The 13,406-nt window shown below is 40.3% G+C and overlaps 2 protein-coding genes across 2 annotated transcripts in view; one reads left to right on the top strand and one right to left on the bottom strand.

The window, feature by feature from the left end:
* Positions 1-13,406, top strand: part of GNA14 (G protein subunit alpha 14) — a 228,654-nt gene that overhangs the window by 67,442 nt on the left and 147,806 nt on the right. The window lies entirely within an intron of this gene.
* Positions 3,402-3,786, bottom strand: LOC100458315 (nuclear transport factor 2-like). Its single transcript, XM_054520077.1, is given in 2 exon segments — positions 3,402-3,581; positions 3,583-3,786. Coding segments are annotated over 2 exon segments (384 nt in total).

Here is a 13,406-nt window from a genome sequence, read left to right as displayed (position 1 = left end):
CACACATTCTCTGTTGGGAGGTCATCTGACAGACCAAGTGAGGTTAGCTGTGTTTGTTGAGATTTTATATTTTTAGACAAATATAACCTAAAATTCAGATACTTTATTCCTGCAGATCAATGGAGCATCGTGTTTGTCCCTTGGGTGACGGCTTTTGGGTCCACTAGTGGAGGGGTAGAACCTTGCTACTCCAGCAATGGTCCTCCGACCTGAGGCAATGGCTTTGGCTGGGGGTGTGTTAGAAATGCTGACTTGCAGACCACACCCCGGACATACTGAGACAGACTCTGCATTTTTAACAAGATGCCCAGGTGGTATGCACAGAAAAGTTTTAGAAACATTAGTTTAGGGGCTGATCAAGGATTTTTTGGAGTGGGGGAGTCGGTTAGAGGGCTGAAAGCTTGGAGAGGAGATGATGGGGATCTCATCTCAAGCTTGTAGACAGAGGAGTTAGGCTGTTTAGCATCTCTCACACATACACTCAGAAGTAGTTCAGTAAAGAGTCAAACAGAACATCTGAAAAGAGTTTTAAAAAGTCCCAACCTCTTAATCAAGGAGAACATAAAACAAAACCAGTAAACTGGAACTTCATGAACTTGCAGAGAAATCCTTTGTTTTGGAATCTGGAGTCAGAGGAGTCCAGATTCCTTGAATTGGGGTTTTCTGTTGCCAGAGCTTTTCCACATTTCCCAGCTGCCTGCCATTTATCTGCCTTTTTAGCTGAAGCTCTCATGACCTCGGGTGTAAATTTAATGCTTTCTTGTCTTCCTTGATTGTTTTCTTCTCTGCTCCCAGCCCCTTATACCTGAACTCAGTCTTTAATGTCTGGCTTGCATTTCCTGATCAGATTCAGAAAACAAAGACTGTGTTATCTCATTTGTTCGGGAGAATTAGCCCAATTAGAGATAGGGTGAAGTTCTTGTGCCTATCCCAAGACCTCTGAGCTTTGCAGCAGTGAGTGCTGCTGGGAAGTCTCTGAGCACTGCCTTCTATTATATTTGCAGTTTGACCGACAATTGCAGGTGCTAGCACTGCATTCATCACTGGGGATCTTGATTCAACATAGCTGGGTACAGGTGTGAAAATCAAGCCTTGCCAGTCGGAGTGAGGTTTCCATTAATCAGTCAATGGTTTTTGAGTGTCTTCTGGAGACTTCCCAGTTCCCTGAGCAGAGAAAGATGAGCAAGACCAGGCCCTTGACTTTACAGAGCTCAATGTCTTGTGGCAAATACAGATATACAGACCCATGTTAGGCAAGCACAGATACATGGGCAACAACAGAAGTTGTTGCACAATGTATCTGTGATTGCCTGCTATCAGTCTGTATATCAGACCGATGACAGGAGGTGTCAAGTCATATGACTGGAACAAATGATTAAATCTTGTGGCAGCTGGGATGAGGGAGTGAAGGGAGTTGTATTTGAAAAGTTCAGAAATATTTATCTGGTGGACTGGAGAGAAGTGAAAAAAATTCAGATAGATATAACCACTTATGCAAAGTGGGCATGCAAATTGTCATTGAGTGATGGCAAACTATAAGTTCAAGGTAATGGACAAGATCTCAGGGGAGGCAGGTGGACAGCAGTTAAGGAGATTGGACTCTATCCTGGTGGTCAGTGTTTCTCAAACAAGGTTTACATGCCTGGTGGAAAGCAGTAGGGGAGGGGGAGAGGTTGGTAAAGTTGTAGAGGATAGGGATGAAGAGGGAAGGCTAGTGAGTTAGACCACAGAAAGGAAAGCACACCACTGAGGGCCCACTGAAGTTGTGAACTTATAACTGAGTAGCAGCACAAACCTAAAATATTCTGCGGTTCCTTTGGGATTTTCTTGAACCAAGTGGGATCAATCCAGGATTGGAAGCTTTCGTGCCTTGGGTGGACAAATACTGGGAGGTGAAAGTAAAGTGTTGCTGAGAGGGCATTACAATGATAGGATGCATGATCCAGGTTGTGGACAAAAGAAACTGAAAATGGAGAAAAAATAATTTGTGAAACAATGGAGGCTCCAAGGAGCCCAAGGTGTTTATGAGCTTCGGGGAGCTGGATTGATCTGAAGTTGTGATTGAAGAGAAGGGTTTCAATTTAAGAGTTCAGAATAGGAAGCTTCCTGTTGATGTCAAGGTTCTGAGGTTCCAGATTTTTCATGCACCTCTTCCTCTGTGAATCAAGCTTGGCCCGTCCTCCCTGTATTTATTTAAGGTGGCAGAGGACAGCCACCAACAGATGAAGTTGGATGATGAGAGATGATAAGAAGCATCCACAGGAATGTGGAATGGATGATTGTTTCTTCTGGGCATTCAGCTACCCTGGGTCCTAAGGATTCTGTGACTGGGCCAAACTTGAGATACAACTTCAGTGACCTGCCTTGTTTATCAAGCATTTACTTCCTGAAAGGATCCGATTGGGGTAATTTTACCAATGTCTGAACCAGAGTCTTTTGCACCAAAATTCCCTTGAAAGTTGACCTCCCTTGTGTCCAGCCACTGTGTAGTTGTCTCAGACTTGGATCTGAATCCAGGGTAATTATTTGTGGCAGAAAACATGTCATAGCAGTTTGGATGTACCAGGTACATTGATTCATATTATCTTTACAACCACCTGATATAGGTACTATGATTATCTTCATTTTACGTATGAGGAAACCAGGGCACAGAGAGGTTAGAAGATTTGCCCATAGCTAGGAAATGGTAGTGCCAGGAGTTCTGGCTATGGACTCTATGCTGTCAACCTCTCTGTTAGCTCCCTCTGAAAAGAACTGATTCCAAACATAATTCTTACAAGATGGCAGCAAGCTTCATGGTTTCCTCTTGCAGCCTGTCTCAGCCTAGCGCATAACTAAGGTTTCATGAGGGCCCTGTAAATGGGACTCCTTCCACTCCCACATCCCCCTGCCCATTAACACACCCTGCATGAAGTCTATGAGAACTGCAGATAGATCTAGTTATCTTTAGGGTGACCAAGTCATTTATAATTCAAACTGATATAGTCTGAGTAAAGGTGGGCACTATTTTGTGTGTGTGTGTGCCTTTATTGTATCTTTAAGCATTGAAACTTCTGAAGAAATCAATGTCTGGGCAGTGAGGCAGCTGCTTTCTCCTTCACTTCTTTGGGTTACTAGAGCAACTCGTCAGTAGATTCTTTTAAAAGATTACCTTTTGTATTACTTGCATGCACATGTATTACTGAGGTATGCACTGGTACAATACAAACTTCTCTCATCAGATGCAACTAGTCTAGCATCCAAACATCATGCACAACACCTTGGTGGCAGCAGCACACTGTGCACACTCCCATCGTGGCCCTGCTCATTTGTGTATGATATTTGGAGCATCTGGAGGAGTACGAATAGTATTGGGAAGAGGAGCGAGGAGGAAACAGTGTGAGTGCCTGGCTGACAGGAGGTCAGCCAAAGTTGAGCAGGGCAAGCCTGAACATGTCATGGGTGCAAACCCAGGCTTCACTGATATTCTTTAATAGGAATGTCTGGTGGAACCCGATGATGGGGTCTTCATCTATCTTAAGCTCACCCACAACCATGCTGATGATGCAGCTATCTAGTGTGGGCTAATGGTCCTGTGCCTTTGATGTTGTACTGGATTTTCTGGAACAGAAGGCTAGACAACTTCTCCACAATGGCAGCTTTCCCCTGGAATTGCTGTCCTTCCCACGCAAGGCCTGACGCATCAGTGTAAATTGTACCTATTTGGGCTCTATCTTTATCAAATAACTGGTAGTAATGTTGAATGAAGCTGGATTCAGTCTGCTTCCAAATCAGCTTATCTCCCATTTTGGAGCATCACCTGGCCTTGCAGAGACTCAAGGGGCTAGCACTATGGCGGCAGTGGCAGCGACAACCCAGTGTGGTTTATGACCCAAGTGGGCACTATTGAGAGTTATGCTTGCATAATGGGCACAAACTAGGACTGTTCCAGACAAACCAGGACATACAGTCACCCTAGTTATGTGCTATATATTAAATGAGAATGGAAGGAAGCTACAGGTGGGCCGGGAATATTTCCAACCCACCTAAAAATTGCCAGAAGAAGGCAAAAATTCCCAAAACCCTGGTTCATAATAGGTTCTTAATAGATTTTGAATGAATAAATGACTAGATTCAAGTGTGCTCCCAAGAGGAATGTGGAGAAGAATAGAAATGAATCACCTAGCCAAGGGGATTGATGGCAAGGAAGGGGCATCACTGGAAAGTGTAAAAACTCACTCTTATAATAGCAGTAATTTCTGTCCAAGCACATCACAATTGAACAAGTTAGGACTTGCCATTGACTTAAATAAATGAGTCAGCAGACCTAAAGGAAACAAAATCGAGCCCATTTTTGCATCTTGGTGAGACTGTCATTGAAATGTCTATTTGGGGGGAAATGTAGAGTCTATTTGGCATGCCTATAGAAAGTAACCTTAAATGGCTGAAGGAAGAACAATGGGTCTGTGAAAAGCCCAGGACCAGGGACTTGCAGACATCAAGATTTCCTTTGAATTTGCAAAGTTAACATCACTTTATAAAACTGGAGCAACTAGATTTTGGGGAAATTAAAAGAATGTGCCTCAGGGTCATTGACTGATCATGAAACCAGAACCAGTATCAGCTCGGATAAGCAGCTGGTCTCTGGTTCCAAATCTTTGTCTATTGTTGGGGAAAGGCAGGACTTGAGGCAACCCCTTCCCTACGCACACCCGCCCTGCAGAGAGCATTTATTCCCAGTAGCCTGTGGGTATGGGAGAATAGTTGAGGTGTTTGTTGGCAATGTCTTCTCATCTGAAGACAGTTGTCAACTCCACATGCTCTGCTCCTTCACATTCAGTTGTGCCCAGCCTTAGAGTGAAGACCCCTTATTTGTTCCCGGTGCCTGAGAGCCAGTCACATGCTCCAGTATTCCAACTTTATAGGTGTGACATAGGGTGGGACTGATGCCCTAGATCTCAGAGATCCTGGGTAGAGACATCGTCATCCCATCTCGGGCAGCTTACTGCCAGCCTCCCATGGCTAAATGGCCTGGAGAATAGAGCAGAGGCAGTGGCCCAGCAGTTGCCCAGACATCATAGCCAGCATCACCTTATAGTCCGAGATAAGGGCCACAGCATTGTTTAGGCCCACAAGTCTGTTTTGGATGCCCATCAAGTGGAAGGCCTTATCGTTAATGAACTGGATCTCAGTATTCTAGGTGCACTTACAGTCTCTGCCCCTCTTACCCAGCTGGTTCATTCCCTTTTCCAGTAATGAATCCTCTTGTATTTGAAGCCTACCTCTTCATAGGGACAAAATTTGTGCGGAAATGAGGTTTCAACCAAACTACAATATGGGAAGTATGAGGTTAAGGTTTTAAGTGGGATAAATGTTTCAAGGACAGTCTTTAAACCAAGGCTATGAAAAGATTTGCATGAAAATATTTTCTTTATCTTCATTCAATTTTTTAAATTTTATGAGTTTTCAGACATATGGTGCTCATCTATATCTCAAGGTTGTAGCAACCTGTGACTAAACATGTCCTTTTCTAGTTCCAGATTGATATTTTTCAATATTGTATCTATTCCAATAGTTGACTCATATTGGAAGCACAATATCAAGCAAGCTCTAAACAAGTTTTTCAAGCAATATAAAACTGTCATTCGCCCTAGATGTAATAGAGTTTTCTAGAGTTATGTGAGAGACTGAAATCACAGGGCCAATGATGCAGGGCAGGCCCAATGATCCTCAGATAAAAGGCAAGCAAGACTTAATCTTTTAGTTTGTTTGTTTTTGTTTTGTTTGAGACGGAGTCTCACTCTGTCACCAGGCTGGAGTGTAATGGCACGATCTTGGCTCACTACAACCTCTGCCTACCGGGTTCAAGCAATTCTACTGCCTTAGCCTTCTGAGTAGCTGGGACTACAGGCGTGCGCCACCGCGCCCAGCTAATTTTTGTATTTTTTTAGTAGAGACGGGGTTTCACCATGTTGGCTAGGATGGTCTCGATCTCTTGACCTCGTGATCTGCCCGCCTCAGCCTCCCAAGGTGCTAGGATTACAGGCATGAGCCACTGCGCCTGGCCAAGACTTAATCTTGTTGCCATGATCATTCATGGTTTCACTCCACAACCCTTGACCTATTGTCTGTGGGTTCTGATGATGAGTATCTTCATACTGCAGTAATACTAACTCTTAAATGGTGAGATAGGAGTATTTATGATTTCTTTGTTCGCTTCCTTAAAAAAAACATGACTACTGGGAGAACAAGTTTTGAGGCCATTTGATGGGAAGAGCAATTCCAAAGTACTTCCTGCAACTCCTTCTATCATCCTCCTTCTCGATTTTACAGAGCCCTCATTGAAAGTGGTCAGTAAACAGGAAGGTTCTCAGAGTGTTTAATCTGCAGATGGGGAATATCAGAAGTTTAAGGAGGCTATACTAAAATGATTCTCCATGTGTTGATGGTAAACTGGCTCTTGAAAGTCTCTTTGGTGAATAGAAGTCATGTCTCGCTGATGACAGTCCTAGAGGGAGGACTGCCCCACCCTTGTAGGATGATCAGATGTGTTTGTTTTTGAAAGGATCTTGACCTGAATCCACTAAGACTTGAGTTTATGAGACCCACTTGTTAAATATCGATATAGATGGAGGATAAAGCAAGTTCTCAGAGCTGAACTCTATTTTATTGTTAAACTAACCAAATTGGTAAAGCTCTGAACTTTCATTTAGGGGAACATAGGATTTATCTGGAATTCGTTCATTGGAATGTACAGTATTTAAGAAAATACGGGGCAGTAACTTACTCTCCTTTCCCCCATAGCAGTAAATTCAGGTATCCAAGCTCAAGCTCATTTAGCTTGGTTGTAAGTAAAATGAGTTCTTGAGTAATTTTAATTTAGGATGAGAGACTTTTTTCCCCACAAACTCTTCTGTGGATCTGCATATTAGCAAGCACCTCTGGTGACTAGCCTAAAGCCCTTAATTTTTAATTGCTTGCAGAAAATAGGAGTATAACTGTTTCAAAGGGTGTGTCCGTGTGTTTTATTAGATTTCTGTGCATGCACATACTACTACCTCATGGAAAATGCTAGAGGTTAGCAAGGAAGAGGCATAAATTTCTGAGCTATTTGCTGATAAGGTGGGGTTCAAATATTTGACATTTTCAGGTTAGCATATGAGGCTCATATTTTCATAATGTCATATGTCATTTACCCTGGAAAATATTTGCTCTGTTTCTGAGAACACTCATAAATTGGGAAAGGTGTATAGCATTCTTTTTTTTAACCTTTTAACCCTTTGTTACCAAGTCATTGAGGGATGACTCATGGAACATAGAGCATCTCTGTAAAATTTAAGGAAATGAGTATAGGTTTTCAGACCTAAAATAATAAATTACTGACTGGGCAACTTAATTGTGATAATGATGTAAGGAATGTGGAGGGAAAGGTGGGAAACATTAACCTCTTGGCCATATCTAATCATTAGAGTTCCCTCACACCATGTTAACCCACTTTTTATGAAGCTACACAAATGCATCAACTGAAACTCTTCAGTGGTAGTATTGTTATATAGCATAAGATGAAGATGTTACTCTTGAAATAGGCTTTTCCTCAAAAAAGTCACTATATCTTCTTAGAAAAACAAAACTATAAACACTATGCTTTCGATTTTTTAGATGGGATGTAAAAATTTAAATGTTTTTAAAAATTAAAAATATTCAGTATTCAATACACTATCATCAGCTAAAAATAAAAATATGTGGATTTATCAAGAGCTCAAGTCATAACTGTCTTTATTTTTGCCCTATCTGATCACTGGACAAACAGCAAATTACTCTCTCTTTCAACATCTTTCGCTTCTCCCTGACCCTCCCTCACCGTATCCCTCAATCTCTCTCCCTTAACAAGCCATGATATTGAACTGAAAATCCATAGGAATATAGTTCTATGATTAGCAGTAGATTTATGTCTCTCAATTTAAAAACATGCAACCGTAGATGATTTTATATGTTAATATTATAAACAATAATAAATGCTCACCATGGTTACTAATAAAAAAATTCATTGCAACAACATTTCAGCACCATGGATAGCACCAATGGTGCAGCTTCTACCCCCTTTTCCCGAAACCCCTTTTTGGTCATGCCACCTCTGGTCTGGTGAGGGGGTTTAGTGATGGCTGTGTTGACACAAAATGGCAGTTCTTATACGTGGCTTTTTGTTAAAATCACATGAAGAACTTTAAATATCCCCAAGTTCAGCCCCCGACAACTCAATCAATTAAATCAGAATATCTGAGGTGGGTCTTAGGCGCTAATACTTTTTAAAGCTTTTCATACTTAAAACCAATAGAAAATGGTAATTTGTAGGAGATGAGATGGATTTACGTCTAAAATAGAACTTCTCAACCTTAACTGCCTTTAAGAATTACCCAGCTTGTTTAAAAACAAAATCATTGTCTGGGCCTGTCTTCAGACATTATAACTCAATTGGCCTGAAATAGGAGACCGATATCAATAGTTTAAAAAAAATCTTCAAGTAATTTTTAATTTACAAGGGTTAATAAACATTTACTGTCAAGACCTGGAAGTAAATTGTTTTCATGTGGAAAGTTTAGGTAAATTTGATATCTCAATAAGAACCTTTCATTCTAGAAGGAAGTAATGTGTAATGTCTAGTTTTCTTTCTTTCTTTTTTGTTTGTTTGTTTGTTTGTTTGAGATGGAGTTTCACTCTTGTTGACCAGGCTGGAGTGCAATGGCATGATCTCAGCTCACTGCAACATCCGCCTTCCAGGTTCAAGCTATTCTCCTGCCTCAGCCTCTGAGTAGCTGGGATTACAGGCATGTGCCACCATGCCCGGCTAATAATGTCTAGTTTTTATGACATTGGAGTTGAAATTGAGAAACTTGTATTCTAGCCAGATATGAAGTCAAATGGGGCCATACCAGCTACCTTCCACTCCTTGTCTGGGTCAAAGCCCCAACTCTGGACACTGAGTAAGGGTATGAAGCGTGAAATCATTATCTTGTGTCTCCAGCTACGCTTAGCAATTTCAAACTATCCTCTAGAAAAGTTTCCTTGGCAAACTTATTTACTTCCCCCCTACAGGGTGGATATCTGGCTGATTTACTCTTCTATAGAAAGTTGGGTGTGAGGCAGCTAACAGTGCTCGCCAAGTTTTCCCACCTCCCTTGCACTTATTTTAGAGCCATGTGACTCCGAGGAGAGAGTGTCATCTGGGCCAAGGCACATAAGACTCCCCTGTTTCTCTTCTTTTGTTGTAGCAATGTTGGAGGCCACATGTCACAGATAGCATAGCTGCAGCATGGAGGAAGGTTGCCTGCCTGCATGAGACTGAGTGCAAATAAGCAAGAAAAATATTATATTAAGCTACTGAGATTCCAGACCTTGCCTGATGTGATGGCTACTGTTAATTATACCTAATGAGACTCTCAAAGATGAACAAATATTCCTGACAGTGTCAATTGATGAGAATCCTTGTTTCTACCCATTTTAAGTGAAAAAGAAATGTATTTACATTAATCCTCATATTCCTATACATTTAAAATGCAAGGAGAAACAGTATATGTAATATATGAATTTCAAGTTGCAGAAATATTTTTTTATTCCATTGGTCATCATTAGCTATAAACTACTGTCTGTATTTAATCACCCCTCCAGACCCATGGCAGTCTGGGAAGGAAGGAAACACAAATCTTGATTGCATTTGAAATTACCACACAAACAACTTCTGTAATTTGGAAGTAAACCACTGAAAGTAATGATCTCTCTAGACTTTACTTTGCCTTTTTCTTCACACTTGAAATACTGTCAAAGTGCAGCTTGATTGTCCTGTTGCTGAGACTGGTTTCAATGTCATGCTCTTGCTTATATTCAGTGGCAGCTGGCCTCACTGTGTTTCCTGTAGGTCCTCTCTCTTTTTTGCTTAATTTTAATTTTAGAGACAGGCTCTTGCTATGTTGCCCAGGCTGGTCTTGAACTCCTGGCCTCAAGCGATCCTTTCTCCTCAACTTCTCAAAGTACTGGAATTACAGGTGCATGGCATGATACCCATATCTTTTTTAAAACATAAATGTTGTTGTGGATATTTGAGGTTTACAAAGTGAGGTTATGGGATGTATAGAGATACATAGATGCTTGTAGATACATATGAATAATACAATGGTTACTCTTTTTCTAAGCTCCTTATATGCTACCTTCTCTCCTGACCCTCTTCTTCTCTAAGGTGGAGTTAGTCACATGCCAACACCAAAGTTTCCCCCAACCTCTGGTCTAATAACCACAGAGAAGCAGACAGAAGTTACAAAAACAAAGGGTAGTGCTTAAGCAGTACAAAAGTCTAATTGCGTTTGGCCACTGTCTTTGAACTTTGTGATGATTCTTGACCCATGTCTAGCATCCTAGTCCATGGTTAGATATTTTGGTGCAAGATTTCCCCTCAGCGTATTGCTCATCCTTTGCCTTCCCTCCTTCCACTATCACACATCATGGAGCCTGCAGAAGCCCTGGAGAAAATTAGCCAGCTTATCTTTTGAGCGCAGATCAGTTGTGTCCTAGTAGAAGCTGAAACTTAGATTTTTTTTTGTTTATTTATTATTTTTAAATTTTTATTTATTTATTTTTTTGAGACAGAATGTCGCTCTGTTGCCCAGGCTGGAGTGCAGTGGTGCAGTCTCGGCTCACTGCAACCTCCGCCTCCTGGGTTCAAGCGATTCTCCTGCCTCAGCTTCCTGAGTAGCTGGGATTACAGGTGCCTGCCACCATGTCTGGCTAATTTTTGTATTTTTAGTAGAGACAGGGTTTCACTATGTTGGCCAGGCTGGTCTCAAACTCCTGACCTCAGGTGATCCGCCTGCCTCAGCCTCCCAGAGTGTTAGGATCACAGGCGTGAGCCACCGCACCCTGCCTGAATCCTAGATCTTTACTTTTAATGCTCCCCTCTCCTGCAATCCAACATCTTTGATGCAGAAAAACTAACAGATTATTCTCTGAAAGCATTCAAGGATTGATAAAAGTAACTTTCAAGCAGAGCATTAAAGTGACCTATAATCTCATTTTAGCTGAGATGATATCACTAAGTATTTAGCATCCACATTATATTGTTGGCTTATTATTCATAATTTATTTCTGCAAATCCTAATCAGCTAGTTCTATAGACCTGTGCTATCTACCTGTAATATTATCTCCATGAAGCCACAATGGAACATTTAGTAAATTATTGCTATAACTCATTAAACTATAACCCCAAAGCATTCAGAGCATCCTAATTGGATCTGGCCTGACCTGATTTAAAAATGTACAGAGTCCCCAGGAGGCACACAGACACCAAGTTTTTGAAAGATTTTCAAGGCATGGGATGATGTTTAGGCTAATTATTGCTTAATATATTTAATTTCTTTGACAGACTTGATTATCTTGGCTAATTCAAACTAATTTGTTTTCTTTTATTTGTTGCTAGTTAATTTTAGTTTCTAATTGCAGATTGTGATTCTGACATAAATATTTTTAAAAACTGGATCACAGGTTACAGATCAGTTTATTACACATTGAAACAAAGCTTCTCTTCTAAAATACCTTTTGGGGCCAATTTGGAATTTGTGTCTTTTTATGTAGTCTATAAAACTATGATGGATATATTTCCTTTCATTTTATGAAAGAAAGGAGGAAAAAGAAATGTCTAAAGGTAGGGCTGACCCAACAAAGAGGAAAAATGGAAGATTTGTCTGGATAAGTTTTTGTATATTATTTCTCAGTCTACATAGTTCCATTGATGCATTTTATAGTTCTTCCTCATTACATGTTAGGTCTCTGTTTCTTTCCCTAGATCTTTTCTTGGAAAACACTTTTGTTGTCACTGTGATTGCCCTTCTTTTAGTTCCTTATAACTCACAGGTCAAAAAATCATCCACTGTCAATAAAGACAAACTTGTAATTTGCAAGATTACTTGACTTTTCTTCTTAACCTGGGAATTTTTCATGGGCCTTTCTATTCACCCTGTTCAGAGTTCTCCCCAAATCCTTGGTCTCAGCCACCACTCTCTTTCAATTGCTCCTCAATTGAAATCACTAGAAACCAACATTTACACAATGTAAATACACTGAAGTGAAAACACAGATTCTCTTATGAGCAGCCAGTTGGTGGGAAAAAAAAAAGATGAAATTAATTTTAGTAATATATGTTTATTTAACCCAATATATCAAAAAATTATCATTTTAACATACACTTAATATAAAAATTAATGAGATATTTTACACTCTAAAAATAATAAGTCCTTAAATGCCAGTGTATTCATAGCACTTACCTTTTTTTTTTTTTTGAAGACAGAGTTTTGCTCTTGTTGCCCAGGCTGGAGTCAAGCGATTCTCCTGCCTCATCCTCTCGAGTAGCTGGGATTACAGGCATGTGCCACCAAGCCTGGTTAATTTTGTATTTTTAGTAGAGATAGGGTTTCTCCATGTTGGTCAGGCTGGTCTTGAACTCCTGACCTCATGTGATCTGCCCGCCTCAGCTTCCCAAAGCACGTCCCTTTTTAATAAGTTTTTGAAATCTGATGTGTATTTACAGTACTTCCCAAACCAAACTAGCCACATTTCAAGTGCTCAACAGCCACATGTGGTTAGTAGGCACCATATTGGATGACATAGTCTTAGAGCATTGATTTAAGATATTCTTCCATACCCTACAAATAAGACCCTCTTATATCCCACTTATCCCAAGATACCTTCAAGATTTCCTCTGTCAAAATTTAACTCCAACCCCTCCACAGTACTTAGAAAATTCCTCTTATTGAGAACTTATTTCAGCCTTACTTGTGTTCAAATATTTATATATTTATTTGTCTCAGAGATTATGAACCCATAGAAGGTACATATTATCCTTTGCTTGTCTTTGAACAATAGCATAAGAGTGTGGAGGAAAATTGGATTTTGACAGATAACTGACTCAGGTTTAAATGCTACTACTAGCACCATGCAGTTGTGGTAGCTATACAACTCTAGCCCATTTTTTGAACCTCAGTTTTCTCATCTATAAAATAAGATAATACCTCTATCATAGAGTAAATGAGCATTAAGTAAAGTATGCCTAGTACTTAGTTGGGTCTCAGTAAATAACTTATTATTATATTGAATGTAAAAGGGCAATTTACTCTATTAAATATGCACATAGATTATAAGTTGTACTCTTATTTCAGAAACATTAACATTTGGGAGCTCAGATATTTCCAGTGGGAATGTAAAATGATACATCGACTTTAGAAAACACTTCGGTAATTCCACAAAAGGTTAAACATGGAGCTACCATATGACCCAGCAAGGTTACTCCTAGGTGTACACCTAAAGAATTGAAACATATATCCACACAAAACTTGTACATGAATGTGCATAGCAGCATTATCCATAGTAGCCAAAGAGTGGAAACA

This window comes from Pongo abelii, chromosome 13 (assembly GCF_028885655.2).
Source record: "Pongo abelii isolate AG06213 chromosome 13, NHGRI_mPonAbe1-v2.0_pri, whole genome shotgun sequence".
In the NCBI taxonomy this organism is placed as follows: domain Eukaryota; kingdom Metazoa; phylum Chordata; class Mammalia; order Primates; family Hominidae; genus Pongo; species Pongo abelii.
This window is presented reverse-complemented; position numbering and strand designations above follow the sequence as displayed.